General features: G+C 41.2%; 1 protein-coding gene across 8 annotated transcripts in view; it reads right to left on the bottom strand.

The window, feature by feature from the left end:
* ARID1B (AT-rich interaction domain 1B) overlaps positions 1-15,573 on the bottom strand; it is a 329,485-nt gene that overhangs the window by 59,251 nt on the left and 254,661 nt on the right. For all 8 annotated transcript variants that reach the window (XM_062640854.1, XM_062640859.1, XM_062640855.1 and 5 more), the window contains 2 exons: positions 7,240-7,419; positions 754-1,081 (listed from right to left, as the gene is read on the bottom strand). In XM_062640854.1, the coding sequence (XP_062496838.1) occupies positions 754-1,081; positions 7,240-7,419 (508 nt within the window). The remainder of the gene's footprint in view (positions 1-753; positions 1,082-7,239; positions 7,420-15,573) is intronic.

The raw sequence follows: 15,573 nt of genomic DNA, 5'->3' as shown, positions 1-15,573 counted from the left end.
CCACGGACAGAAAAGTGTCTTTGCCAAAACCTCATACACAAATGGCAACATGCAGTTATGGTGCCCAAAGGGGAGACAAGATGATGGTTCCAAGCTCTACAATCCTGTGTATAAGTTCTCTCTTATGGATGCATAAGTGGCAGTTATCAACTCCAGGTTAACTAGAGATTGCTTTTAGGCCTCCTTCTTCCTTCCCCCTCCAGCTGCTCCTCTCAGCCTGCCCTCCTCTTCCCCTCTGCATGCCATCCCATAGAAGAGAACTGCCATTAGCACTGCTGCTCACAACGTGAGCAGTAAATGCAAGATCTCATGGGCAGCTTCATCAGCTTCCCTACTCTCTGTCAAGCACTTGGCAAGTAGCCAAGGATACGTTTGCCCTCTCCCTACTGGAGACAAAAAATACATATCCAGCTAATCAATTTTAAGTTGCAGACGGGTTGTTTTCAACTCCTAATTCAATGCAAATCTGTGCCTTTTCCTAAAGCCTACAATGCCAAGAACCAAACTGGAAGTGGTTGCCATCTCCACTGTCACAGCTGCTTTTTGAGAGGATAATTCAAACACATGATAGCACGTTTTCCCCTTACACTGAAGGAAAAAGTATTCTTCCTCCACCTTATCTCCTCTCAGAGATAAGGACACTGATACAACATGTATAAATGCATATGCTGACACCTCTATAGTGTCGTTACTTCAGAAACGTCAAGAAAAAACATTCCTACTCATTTAAACTCCTTTCACCTGGACGCATACCTGCTCTGAGCGGAGTTTGCAGCAGCCTGCATCACTGCAGCAGCCGCCTCCTGTGCCTTACGGTTCACAGTTGGCATGGGTGGGCCCATCCCCGGGCCCCCCTGCTGAGACATGCCAGGAGAATTGGGGGTCATACTGCTCATGTTTCCAGGAAATGGTCTGCTTTGCATCCCAGCTGATGGCATCCGTCCCAGAGGCATGGTACCACAAGGCTGGCTTGGCCCCTGTCCATGCATCTGACTGTTGGCATTTATACCCATGCCAGGTCCTGGGCCACTGTAACTTGTGTTGGGCACGCCGCTGTACGTTGGTGGTCTGGAGTAGTTTCCTGAACAAAATGATAAAAAACACAGAGAAAAACATCATACTTTTGAGCAAATGTATCTATTGAGGAAGCAAGCAGCTGCAGAACTTACACATGTGAACTAAAGTGAACCCCACTGTCCTCAAAAGTCAGAACAACTTTTTCACCATGAGGACAGACAGTGGAACAAGCTGCCCAAAGAGCTTGTGCAGACTCCCTCCTTAGAGATTTTTGAGACCCAGCTGGATAATGCCATGAGTATCCTGCTCTGATCTTCTATCTGACCCTGATTTGAATACAAGGTCAGCCAAGAACAATTCCTGAGCACGCTACCAACCTGAATGACCCTATGAACCTGATTCTCATGTACTCTTAAACATTTTCTGCCTGTTATGTATCATGGGATGAGAGGAAAGACAGAAAAGCACAGCCTCCAGAGGGTTAACAACATAGCGCAGAGTACAAAACTGCCTTATGCAGTAAAGAGATACATGGCATGTAAGAAACCCATTACATAAGCTCAAGGGAGCATCTTGTTTTTGTAATTTCATGTTCTCATTCTTCATCTTCCTGCAATTTCAGCAACAGGCTATTCTCACTGGCTTCTTGCTCCTAACTGCTCTGTCCATTTGTGTCAGAGGTGCTTTGGCATGGACCAGTGAGGATGGGTGCCAGGCCCCGAGAAACATCTCTACTCCTTCCTGTCCTACCCTACCTTCCTGGTAAATTCAAGGTTTGACTATGCCAGCAGAAGGGGTGGTAGCTTACAGCACACCTCCTCTGGGAAAACTAGTATTCCCAGAGTAATCAACATTACAAAGATGCTAATATGAACAGCTGCCTTATGAGGGATGGCATGAAAATGCAGCTGACCCCAATCTACGTTGTCACTGGAGCAAACTGCTCCACTTGCAGCAGCTTAACTCATGAGTGCCTATTTCCCTATCACGTTGAAAGGTCAAGAAGTGAGTGTACACTATTCAGTGATAGAAACAAACCCAAGCAGCATGAGAAAGAGGAAGGAAAAAACCCAGTAAAGATATGATAGAAAGTATTTTAGGAAATGGATCACATTACACTACTTCAGTCATCAGTTTTGACTTGTCTTTATTTCCATCTCATGCAGATTAGTGGAAACACAAGCCGTTCCCTCCCCGTGGGATGCCACAGAGCAGAGTTTCCTGACTACTCTCAGATATTCCCACGGTTGTTCAAAGGCAGCAGCCCTTGGACTCTTTCTCTGAACATGGAGATCAGCCACATCTCTCCTCAGGCCTCAGCTACTAGGCAGTGGAGCTGGTGGCATGCAACTCTTGTTTGTATTTAAAATAAATATATTCATCCACCATTTGAATGCACATATAATTAATTCACACCGTCCTGCCGCTGTGCTTTGGCTAACTCTCCTCTCCTCCCTACACAGTAACCAACTCACTCTGCTGCAAGTTCTCCTCAGCAAGAACACGTAAGACCTACGTTTTGCAAGGAAATGAAGCAACAATTCTATTCTGTGTCAGAAACCAAGAGCCTGCCTGAGGACCTCCACAGAAATATCCCCAATATGTGGTTCAACAGAGATGAAAGGCTCCAGATTCAGCTTTATGCTGACTCTAGAATGCCCTGTCACTTCTCCTCTAGGCTTGGCCGCTGGCAGCTGACTATTTTCCGTTCAGTGAGCCATCGCCCCTAGCCAGAGTTTTGGTTGCTGAGACTACACTTCTGATTCAGTGTATGCGACCACAAACTGAAGTGTTGACTAGTTTCATACTGCTCTGCTTAGTGTTAAAGGTGTAACACACAACTCGGATGTTCCTCTAGTTTTCCAGTTGCTTTGTGCAAGAAAAATACGCAAGATAGTGTATATGTGCACTCAAAGATTACACACAGCCAGTTAATGCATTTTATGTACATGCTATTAGCAATACTGATTCCCAAAGAAGTAAATTCCTTCCCTAGACTAGGAGACTTGATATCCATAACCACTGGGAGCTACTGTCAGTCCAATTTACATAAAGCCAATTTGTTTTGTCATTTAGGGTCTATAAAGTACGATTCAGCAGCATGCTTGGAGGAGCAAACACCAATGCTAAATACTATTGCTGTTTTGATGCTATTCTGAACTGGGACAAAGAATCTCTTCTTTCACGCTTTGGCTTTTCCAGTGTCAGCACAACACTGAAAAAACAGTGGAACCTTCTCCATAAAAATATGTGGCTCAGTTAAAATAGCTCCTCATCATTCATCTCCAGGGATACACATCCAAGAGCACAGGGAAGTGGTATCTTTTCAGTAAGGAAAACAAGTTTCAATGTTTTTTCCATGTTTCTTTTTTCCCTAAGCATTTCCTCAATACTTCAAGTACTAGCTATTCTTCTACTTTTCCCAGACCACAAAAAAAAAAAAAAAGGCAAAATAAAAGCCAAGCAAAATACAAGAGGAATTGCCAGGAATAAGGAGTGCAATCTTATTTCCATGTTTCTCTAATAGATTAGTAATTTGTTGGCAGTGGCTTTGACAGAAAGCAGATGGATGCAGCATTAAACACAATGAATGCAGCAGATGCTAGGCCAGCCCACATCAGCTGGACGTGTCAGGCAGCCAAGTCCAAAAGCCCACACTTTTCAAGTGGGTACAAGCCTGGCAACAGCGGCTGTACAATACCACTGAACAACTCCTCCCCTCCATATCCGAGGGATTTTTGATTCCAACTCCCCCTTGGCAGAGCAGAACTGTACCCAGAGAGATGACATCTCAAATGCACGAGAAAAAAACAAAGCAGTAACTGGAACTGTGAAGAAAGAAAAAAAAAGGGGTAATTGAAGATAAAACATAAAAAAGCCTAATAACAACCTGCCAAAGACAGATGTTCGTACTTCCTGGTGAAACTCCGGCCCACTTTGTCCAGGTCTGCTGAACAAAGTGCTCTGATATCTTGCCATTTCTAGGCAAGCTGAAAAGAGGGAAATTTGAGAACTACCTGTTAATTTTGCTCTCTCCAGGAATGGGTCAAATTCACAGTATTAAAAATAGCATCTTAAAGTCATTTTAGAATTTTTTACACGTGCAGTTAAGCATCAAGTTTTTCTCATACAGAACATTTAAATGCATTGTTCTGAATTCCACCAAAACTATTTTACCTAGGAGACTTTGGCAGATACAGTTGGTAGTTAAGTCTTAACTCCACAAGCTGTTGTATTTGTGGGCTGAGATATTTAGGGCATCTCATCCTTAAGATGCTACCACTTAGATTAAAATCAGTGGGACCTAAGTAGCAAAGTGCTTTTGTGAAATGAGTCCAGCACTGAAAGTTACAAAGCACAAACCACATTACCTCACCACAAAAAAAAGGGGGGTTAACTTACTGTGAAATTCCGATCCTGTGGTTTCTCTGTTATACCCAAACAGAGCAGTTTTTCTGCTGAATCAAGCAGCAAAAGTTAGGGAGATGGGATGCATGTTTTACTGATCCACAGGAAGTTTTTCTCTTCCCTAGTCTTAAAAGACCAAACTGACTATAGCATCTGACTGCTCTCCAGAGTGCATTTAAAGGACATTTTGCTGTGGCAGCAGTTTGATGCCTGGGTCACAGACCAGAGCTTCATTAGCCCCCAAGCTAGGTGTTGTCCAAATACAAACCAAAGAGACTATTTCTTTCAGTAACAACTTCCATTCTTTCTCCTTTTTTCTTTTTTTTTTTAATCTGGGTGCAGGCAAATACCGGGATTTAATACAAAATTAAAACTAATGTTCTGTAACTGCATGCTGTATCACAGACACCGAAGTGTGGAGCCAAAGCCATTTTTTATTTTTGTAGGGAATGGTTTCAAAGGATTGGACTAGGTCCCCAGTACATAACTGCTTCCTGGGAAAATATATTCTCCTCTTATTATAGATCTAAGTGTCATGTAAACAATGAAAACCAAATAAATCAATCATATGCATGAAATGGATCATTCTGCTCTCGTGAACTGGAGGCTAATTCCTCCAACCCAAACTTACTGGTGTAGTCTTTATTATGGTGTGCAATTCCACTGCAGAGAAAGGACACCAGCCTTGAGAAACAGTTTTCATGACAGCACATAGTGAAATCTAGCATTCAAACTGAAAGCTCAGTGTCACAGAATACTAACACGTACATAAAAATACATGTAGTCCTGTCAAACTCAGCCTGTGCTTAACAATATTCTGGAGGAAGGCCCATGTGAACAGAACATGGAAAGCAAATAAAATCCTTGACAATTATTTAATTTAATATTTTAATAACTTGGTTGCAACCCAGGTGATTTTCAAAATATTTGTTATTCTGGTAATAAAAGGTAAATAGTGTAACATTATTATATTCCAGGTAAATACATGACTTCAAAATATCACCATCTTCATCCCCAGATTAATGGTCACATTAGCCTGTTGAAAATGTAGTATCCTTCTGCTCTAATTGCTACCTGTAGAGCTGAAAGTCTGCAAGGCCCTAATTTTATGATGACCAGTGCACAGGAACACCAGTATTCTCCAAGAGCTGGCAGAAGAACACGCTTTTCATCCATCACACTATTCACCAGACCCTTCTGAAACGGCCTGTTAATGACAATGATGCTCATTTTCTTCCTGCCCCTCAAGTTCACTTTTTAATAGATGTTTCTTCCTGACCGTGACCCATAAAATCATTACATAGGCACTTTCATCTACAGAGGGAGGAAAAGAACTGCTGAACTCAAGCAAAAACGAAAGTAGTATTCAGCGTGTTACTTAAATGCATTGATTTAGTACAAAACCCTTTCCATTCAATCAGTGTGGATGGCTAATGTTTTACTACACTTGACACCCACTATTCCCATGGTTCAGAATCTCAGCAGCAGTAGTACAGCTGTAAGTCAGGATAGCACACCATAAATTCACTGGATTTTCACCAGTTAAGCTAGCTGCTCGCTGTGCAGATAAAAATAAGCACTTGGACAGCATTTTATGGCCACAAAATGCCTTCCAAATAAAAGGAAAGCACCAGTCAACTAGAGTTAGGCAATTAATCTTCACACATGGCTATAAGGCATTACTAGCCCCATTTTACAGTCAAGGAAGCCGAAGCAGAGAAATGAATCTACTTGCCTATGTTGAAAGATGATGTAAAAGGCAGAGCCAAAATTAGACACTGGGAAATCTTGGCTTGTAGCCCTGCGCTCAGAACACTACAACAAATGCTATCCAGAGATGAAACAGAAAGGAACATCATGCAGGGCAGTAAAGGTCCCTGCAAACAAACATCAGAACTAGTTCTCAGAAACTCTGGAGACTAAAGTCACCATCCTTACTAGCATAGGCAAGCCATAAAGCTCTTACAGAATCTCCAGCTTCTGGCTCCAGTCCTTTTTGAGAATTTTAAGTAAGAAAGCAACAGTAGTTAGCACTTAACTACTATTTTTTTTTTGCTGGCAAAGAAAAGCTTACTCATGTACCTCTAAAGAAAATACCGTCCCTTATATATTCTATGGCTTGACTTCAACTTCATTAAGCCCCTAAACAGATGCATATTTGATAATGGTTTTTCATTGAAGACAAAACAGTAGACAAGTTTAGGGCTGTCCAGGGGAAGAAAGAGTGTATTCTATTTTCAGCTTAATCCTCCAACAATTCCAACAAGCAAAATAAAAGGAACTCTCTCTCTCAGTCTGTAGGGTTAGTTAAGGTTCACAAACTGTATGCATTAGAGCCCAATATTATATTTCCACAGTAGCCGCTGTACTATTATACTTGTTAGAAGACTTCAACCCTCACAGTCACCACATAATTTCATATTCACTGGATTTCATTTAAGAAAAGAAGTCCTATTTTGGGATCGGTGGTGTGACCCTTATTCCATGCTTGGTCAAATGTGGCTTCATTGCAGAGACGACATGCTCGGTCTCAAACAAATGGCCCTTGCAATGCAACAGGTTCATCATTTCCTTGCCCAGTTTAAAGTCACTATTTTTATACAGAGAAAGAGGCTAATAACAGAAGCAGCTTCTTCCACAAGGTGCAGCTCCACATCTGGATGACAGTTTTGTTTGAGGGAGAGTGTTGGGTTTGCTTATTTTCTTATTTTGTTTTTAAGAAATCACATACCTACCTACAAATACGATACATATATATACTTTTATATATATGTACATATAAACTACCATGTGTACTACCAGCAAGCCTTTTACCTTGTGGTCCATACTGGCTCATCTGAGGCCCATAAGTACCACTTGAATTACTCTGCTGAAAGCTACCGATTCCAGGATGCACTTGGCCTCCAGGTGATGGGTGTGGTGACATGGAAGGTCCAGTTTGCTGAGCTCCATACTGTGACATCTGGGGGTTCCTCTGAATGCCTGCCATAAAACCTGAAGGGAAAAAAGTGCCAAAGCAAAAATTAATATTCAGGGAACTGTTCTTTATTTAAATAATCTTTGACATTAAAAAATCCCAACACTCTTCAGGTATTTTCAGACTAAAAATGTCCAGAAAACTCCTATTGTTCATATGAACAGAAATAAATGCACCTCCAAGTCAGCAAAGATGTCTCAACAACCCAACCTGTATAGAAGGTTCAGAAACTTTTACTTGTAACTTTTGCTTAGTTACAAATTGCTGCTAGTTTTAAAATGAAACACATCTTTAGGAAAAAAACAAAACAAAACAAAACAAAAAAACAACCCAATGACAATGATTTACATTACCTAGTAAGTAGTACAGAATTTGCCTGATGACTTATGGTGGGAGTATCCTGTCTTCCAAAATTATATGTTGCTAACCGAATGCATTAACTCCAGCGTGTAGAAATCCACTGTAAATACTCCTATTGCTTACAAACTCTTCAGAGCTAAAATTTCCCTTTATGTGAAGACTAGTTGCACCAGCCAGAAAAAAAAATAGTAGTTTTGGTATGTAGCTGTGCTCTAGGTCCTTCTTCTGGTCTGTCGCCAGCACACCTGTATTGCAGTCTCTCTTCTTCTCCTTTTGTAAATATATTGATGAATCCCAATTTAATTTAAGGTTCAAAACCTGCAGCAAAAGACCTAGTGAGATGCTATACAATCTAGAAGCTTCATAGAAAGGAAAAGTACTAAGCCTATTAAATGAGAGGTGCATTTTGTGGCAGGGTTTTGTAAGTTTTCACGAACTGGGAAAAATCCTTCAATGCTGCCCATGAAATTAATGTCTATGCAGGGACGCTGGTTTTGTCACGTTTTACCTTGAAAGATTTTAGTGCTGCTTTCAGTGTTGAAGAGGATGTGTTGAGGGGACAGCAAGGATTTTTTATTTTTCCTTGTTTCTGGGGGAAACAAGCTTTCTCTTCTGTTCTGCTTGCACGTTAGATTTCATCTTCACATTTCTGTGAGGCCAAACGTGAGCGTGCTGAAGGCCAGTGTTCGCTGTGCTGCCAGCGGCTGACCCCTGCCTGATTTGAGGCAGGAGACATGTTGTGCTGGTGCCAAGGGGTGAACATGCATGAGCAAGTCTGCACTTTGGCCCATCCTGCAACTAGATCAGGCACCTGTGCTTGGAGGCTGCAGAGAGCTGAAGCATTATTTATGAAAAGTGCCGGTTTCCACTCCCTTCCATTCATTTTAGTGGTGTGCGTGTGGGAAGGTGTGAAGTTGAAAGGCAAAAGACACCTGGCCTGGCAACCTTATTTACACCTTTCTTTACATGAGGGGGAGAACAGAGGAAAGGTAAGAGCAAACCCCCCTGACAGTGAGCTGAGAACTGGAAGCTGCTGAAGGGAAGAAAGCAAGCAAAAAGGGGAGAGAGAGGCAAAGACAAGTTGTGAAGACAGACACAAACGGGTGACAGGAGGAGGAGAGGTGGCTGAAGAATGACTCTCCCAAAAGGCCAGGTTGTCCTCCTATAGGTCAGCATTACACATCACACAGATCTGGTTAATGGAGAGTGGTAATTTTTTCTCAGCCACACAAAGATACATGATCAAATTCACAACTGAAAACACTGAGGTGCTAGAGCTCCCACAACCAGGCAGCTGCCTTCAGCAGTCTCTCTGTGGGAGCCACAGCCCCAACCAGCATGCCCTGAACTCAAAACAGTAAGTTTCTCATCCTAACGCTGCTGTCAGTGACACAGTAGGTGACACTGGGTGAACGACCTCCCAGCCTTTCTGTGGGTCAGCCTCCCTGTTTTTTTCACTGGTGACAAACAGGTTCTGTGATGTAGAAATGAAAGGCGGTGTGTATTTTACCAGAGATAAGGCTTTAAGTCCAAGCACCTGTAAGCAATTTTTGAGCCCTCCACAAACCCTTCCTATTTAGCATACTTACCCATCCACTAATCCCCTGTCAGAGAGACAACAAGCTCAATGCTGCAGGTTGTAAGGAGAAAAAACAGGAGCCGAGATGATCTTGCACCCCCTTGTGCCCAGTTCTTTTGTGCTATGATCAGCTCAACCATAACATGCTAGAACTACCAACTGTAATGTTTGACAGAGTATGTACAGAGTTCTCCTGGTCTTTCTGCAAGCCCCAAGACAAGCGGATTTGATCACACCTGAAGTGCAAAGTCAGAGCCTAGCACTGGCTCTGGAGGAAGCCGGGAAACACACGATGGCATGCAGCATGGCAAAGAGCCCAGGGTGAAATGGTGGCTTGGAAACTGGCCTGTCCTGATTGGAAAACTCCACACTTGTGCAAAGGAAGCTTGTATGACTTTCTCCGCTTAGCTTTATTTTGAAACAGACCCCTTGATTTCTAAAATGGTTCCACTATGCACACAAACCTCATTGCAAAGCCGGTGTCTTTTGGCGATAGTGCTGTAACTAATTTAGGAACCTAATACAATTGTGCATCTGTATGAAATAAATGTTTGCATCCCCGACACACGTACACCATATGTGTCACACTCATGGGATCCATTTAAATGAAAAATTCTGTACTGGTCACACCAAGTTTTTTATTATAAAGACAGTATCTAGTACAGAAGTGAGGGTTTTCTGTTCACCGTGGGCCTTATAACCTATGCAAAAAAACTTTCCAAACATTGTGTTAGTGGCTAAAGTTTTTTCAGCTCAGTTATTATCACAGGCAGTACTTTTCTTAACACCACAAGGATGGACGACACATTGAAAAGCTATCGTTTGTACAGGTTGTAGTGATTTCTAGCAGTGATGAAAAGAGACTGCTGGTTGTTGAATGTAATGGAGAACATGGACTAATGTCTAATGGAGAACATGGACTAATGTCTAATGAAGAACAAGGAGAACACCAGTTCTAGCCAGCTCAGCTGCTGTCAGAAGGGCTCCTGAAAGGACTAGAGTAAGAGGTGAAATAAATGTTTCCACTCAAATGACCTCTTCTTCAGGAAACTTCTAATCCTTTCTAATGCTGTGGAATGGACTGTGTGGCTATGTGCACAGTCATAAATAAAACATGCCAGGACCATTCCTGGGCTTGGAGAGCCAGGTAGCACATCCATGTCCATCCAGCTAGACCTTCCCACTCAATCCTGATAGTCCTATCTGTATGACTTCTGCGCACAGCCCCTTGTGATGCCTTATCCATGTGAGCTATGGCTCAGGGAGTGCTCAAAGGCATCAGCCAAACCTATGTCGTGGGGACACCAGTAATTCATCAGCAGAGGTAACTTGTGATACTACTCAAACTCACACTCTGGCCTTAGTCTGGGGAGATGTTGATTAACACAGCAAGAACGAACAGATTCCTTAACAGCTTTTGACTTGAGGCATAAGTTTCATCATCCCAGAAGGTGTCAGACAGCTCTCAGAGAGGAGTCATTTCAGCTACAGATGCTATGTGGAGGAGAAGGTAAGATCAGGACCCTACTGTGATCTTGATTCTGTTATAACAGAGGAGTCTATCCTCCTCCTAGCTCTGAGAGAGCCCAGCGCATGTTCAGAGATCAGTGCATGAGTTTGAAGTGTTTTGAATATCTGCAAAACACTCAGATGTCTTAGAAAAAGGGTTCCTGGTCAAGACGTTAACATTCTTGCATCATAAAGAGAAAACAGCATCAATTCTAGAAATCATATTAGAAATGAAAGAGAGCAGCTGGCATACATTCATTTTTCCTTATTTACAGATATTTTGCCTAGCGTTCAACTTCATTTATAACTGATACAAAAAGAAATAAATTTTCTTTCCAGAAAATTAGATCTAAGATAAAGTTTGCTTTTGTAAAGAAGGGAAGTAGGATTACATTAGGGCTGCCCTGGAGTAAAGGCAGTGGAGTGATTCAACAGAGTACATCTGACACGTCAACCTCTGCGACAACAAGGTGGTTCTTTTAAATAAACTGCTAAGAGCAAGCTGTGAGTTAAGACATTAAAAACTGCAATCACAACATGCTCATCAGTGAACAAATCTACTCCTTTCCTTTAGCATTAGTGATAAAAGAGGTACAGATGATGCTTTACTTTCCATCACAACAAGGGATTACTTACTGAAAAAAACACTTGAGTGGATTTTGGCAAACTAAGCTATTTCAGGAGCAGTTGAATAAAGTGAGTCTGCCAGAAATACTATCTTCCTTTTTAGTTACTTTTTATGCTACATTTATGTTCCTAAAGAATGGTTGTTTTTATTACAACCCAATTTAACCTTGTAGCACCATCTTTGAATTTTTTTAGTTCTAAATAAAACAGTAGCATATTATTAACAATTCACATTGTTAACATTATTAACAATAACACATTGTAACTAAAATAAAAATCCATACAAGGTTTAAAACTGGTCAGGCAGCAGCGTATTTTTCTTCTTCCTTTTCAGCAAAATATAGAGAAAAAATATAAAATGGGTAATGCTTACGATAGAAGTTTCTGCTCCTTTGATAAGGAGAAGACAAACAAGAAGCTTCTGTTGTCCTGCACAGTACTAACATAGAATCACAGAATCATAGAATAGTTAGGGTTGGAAAGGACCTTAAGATCATCTAGTTCCAACCCCCCTGCCATGGGCAGGGACACCTCACATTAAACCATATCACCCAAGGCTTCATCCAACCTGGCCTTGAACACTGCCAGGGATGGAGCATTCACAACTTCCCTGGGCAACCCATTCCAGTGCCTCACCACCCTAACAGGAAAGAACTTCTTCCTTATATCCAATCTAAACTTCCCCTGTTTAAATTTTAACCTGTTACCCCTTGTCCTATCACTACAGTCCCTAATGAAGAGTCCCTCCCCAGCATCCCTATAGGCCCCCTTCAGATACTGCAAGGCTGCTATGAGGTCTCCAGGCAGCCTTCTCTTCTCCAGGCTGAACAGCCCCAACTTCCTCAGCCTGTCTTTATATGGGAGGTGCTCCAGTCCCCTGATCATCCTCGTGGCCCTTCTCTGGATTTGTTCCAACAGTTCCATGTCCTTTTTATGTTGAGGACACCAGAACTGCACACAATACTCTGGTAATGTACATCATATAGGTAATACCATTTATGATGCCTTTGTTAAAACATTTAAAATCATCTTTTTTCCCTTATGCATATATGCATATGCACACACACCAGACCAACAACAGTAAATTACTAAAGCTTCATGAAATTATGCACTAAGGTTGTCTTAATTACATTTGCACACTGCCCAATATAAAATCAACTGTTTCTTGAATGCTGTTATCTCCTTAGCACTAACCATGAAAGACACCCACTGAATGTGCTGGGTGTTGCTGCAAAACCTCAGATGGATTATTTTGCTATTTTAAAGTCTTAGCTTGAATGTGAAAAAAAAAAAATCAAAACCCTTTCAGGAAAGCAAGAACTCAAACACAAAGGAAATGACTGCAAAGTAACAAGTTATTGCATATCAGCTGACAGACAGCAACTGCCTACTGGCACACACTTAACCCATGGTCAATGAGAGGTCTTTTGATTTAGCCAGGAGTACTGCATTGATTTTCATGAATGAATTAAACCTGAAAACACATGGAACACATACTCATTTTAAGCTCAGGAAAACTTTGGAGCTTACAGTGATAGGAGGTCACTATTAAATTACACATTTGATAAACAAAAAATGAGGAATGATAGAACTTGCAATGGTACTTTGTAAAAAAGAACTTACGTAAGATAAAAATACATCAGGCTATCGCTCCTTCTAGAGAGGCATACTTACTGACAGAGCATGGGACCAAAACAACTGAGGAACTCTTCTGAGTATATTCTGAGTATATTCTGAAGTTCTCCTTGCTCAAGAGCAGAGGCTAAAGAAGGGGCTATATTGGCTTATTACTCTGAAAATCATGGAATAAGAAGAGCAGAAAAAGACTGGATGCATTCACTAATCATCAAATAATTAGAGAAAAAGAATGTAAAATTCTCTACTTACAATTCAGTTTATAAGATAAATATTTGAGAAGAGGTATTTTCCACTACCTACAGAGAAAAACGTGTATGTGGAGAATCACACAAATTTCCACTGCTTGGTACGTTAGTAAGGCACTGGGTCAGTACCCTTGGGAAAAAAGAGCAAATGTTTGCACACCCATGACAAATTTTGGCAGACTTTCCTTCTGCAGACAGCCATTTGGGTTGTATTCACTATCTCAGGATTTTCACCAGAGAATACAACAGAAATGAGATGGATCTAAAGCGGTGACTTCACGGAGCTCATCCATGGGTAAACAACACTGAGACAAGAAGTGACAGGGTAAAGCTGAACAAACAAAACCACTATCCTGTGCAGTGAGTATAATAAAATTTGGCAACCTGTTAGCATGGCAGGATGCTCAGGAAGATCACAGTTAGACTGAAATTCTCACTATCCCACCCATCTCAAGTGGCAAGGACAGCTCAGGAAGTGTTTGGACTGGTGAACTATGCGTGGGGTTTTGCCCAGCTGAACATGTCCACAGTCAGCACCTCAGAGCAGTGCAAAGAAACATCCAACAGAATAACATTCACACATTAATGAAGTGTTCTAGTCATCAAAATAGTTGGTTACTCTTGCATAAGCCTGAGACACCAGGACCCCAAATATGCAACCAGGTTGTCTGCAGAGACTGCTGATAGTACTAGAACAAACGTCTTCAAATGGTGTCATCAGACCTGGGAATGAGTAGCTTATGGACTGTAGGAGCTAAGAAAATACTGTTGTGCCATTACTTTGAGAGGCCAGCATTATGTGGCCATAAGCTACTTAGAGTCACTGGCAGAGAATGGCATGGTATTCCTGTAAGGTACTATTAAAAATCTACATTAAGAAGGACACAGTGAGAGATTTAGATACTGGAAAAAATATAAGCAGACAAAAAATTTTATACAAGTCTAAACAAGTAACATCAGTGAAGAAACTGGGAAAGGTTTGACTGAAGTACCAGAATACAACCCAAGTGAAACCATGTGGGTGGTATATGAAAACTGGCCTCTAGAGCAAGCAGGCACAAGATTTCTTTATGTTCAAGATACCTCAGCTCCTACTCTCACTTTCCAGAAGACAGCTTTACTAAAAACATGCCCATCTGGACTAGTGACAGCACATATGAAACTACGTTTGTCATACATGTAACATTCAATTTGGTAATATACTCTGCAAGACTGGTGAGCATGCGTAGATCAGCTTGCAGTGTCAACCTCATTTAGATGATACAAATACCAATTCTCAACATTCCTGTGCAATTAATAGGCAGGTAAAAGAAATAATAAATAAAACACCTTTATAAACAGATGGCAAACAAGATCTGATCCGTATTTAGCACGGCTAAGCTACAGCACTGCACCGATACAGCATCTTCGGATGGCTTTGGTATGAACCTGTTAGATGACAAGAGCAGTACTTCGGTATCGAAAACATGAGGATATTACTAATATCCCTGGCACCAGGTGAACACTTCTGCTGACAAGCAACTTGGACAACTGAAGGACAGGAGCATAAAAAAATGTAGTAAGACCACTGACACAGGAAAAATTAAGAGGCTTATTCTCTTGCCTCTAACAGAAGGGATAATAACCTTGATAATGCTTTTTATTCTTATAAAACCTAACAGAAAAATTTTTAAATCCTCATTTATTTCTCCAATCACAACCTCTTTAATTTAAAAAAGCCTCCAAAAGTTTTTAGGAGAAAGTTCTTAATTGTTTCCCTATTAACCATGAAAAAAATCTAACTTCCACACTGAGCTCTTTTTTCAGCCCACATAAACCCTGTCATCTCCAACTCCATCAGGGTGCTACTAAAAACATCTGAAGTTCTCTGGGCCAGAGTACCAGTGACACAGTTTCCCTTTTGTACCTGGATGATTTATTTTCATGTTGGCATCTGCAGAACAGCCACCATATTTCTTCACACCCATTCAACAAAGGATGTTTCTTTGCTTATGTGTAACAGCAGTTATGGAAAACACCACCATAGCAAAACTGAGGCTTTCTGCAAAGATCACTACAGTATTTTGCCTTTTCACAAAAGGATCAATGCTCTGCTTTAAGAAAAAGTGCTGAAATTGTTTTATTTTTTCTTTAAAAGTATTTTTTACTATGTGTTAATATATATCTTACAGTCTCCTCCCTGTTTATTTGTCTGACTGCTTCTCTTCACAATG

Source organism: Pezoporus occidentalis, unplaced genomic scaffold, assembly GCF_034315485.1.
Source record: "Pezoporus occidentalis ecotype Australia unplaced genomic scaffold, CSIRO_AGI_Poc_V1 ctg67, whole genome shotgun sequence".
Classification (NCBI taxonomy): domain Eukaryota; kingdom Metazoa; phylum Chordata; class Aves; order Psittaciformes; family Psittacidae; genus Pezoporus; species Pezoporus occidentalis.
Note: the sequence above shows the minus strand (reverse complement) of the source record. Positions and strands in the feature narration are given on the sequence as shown.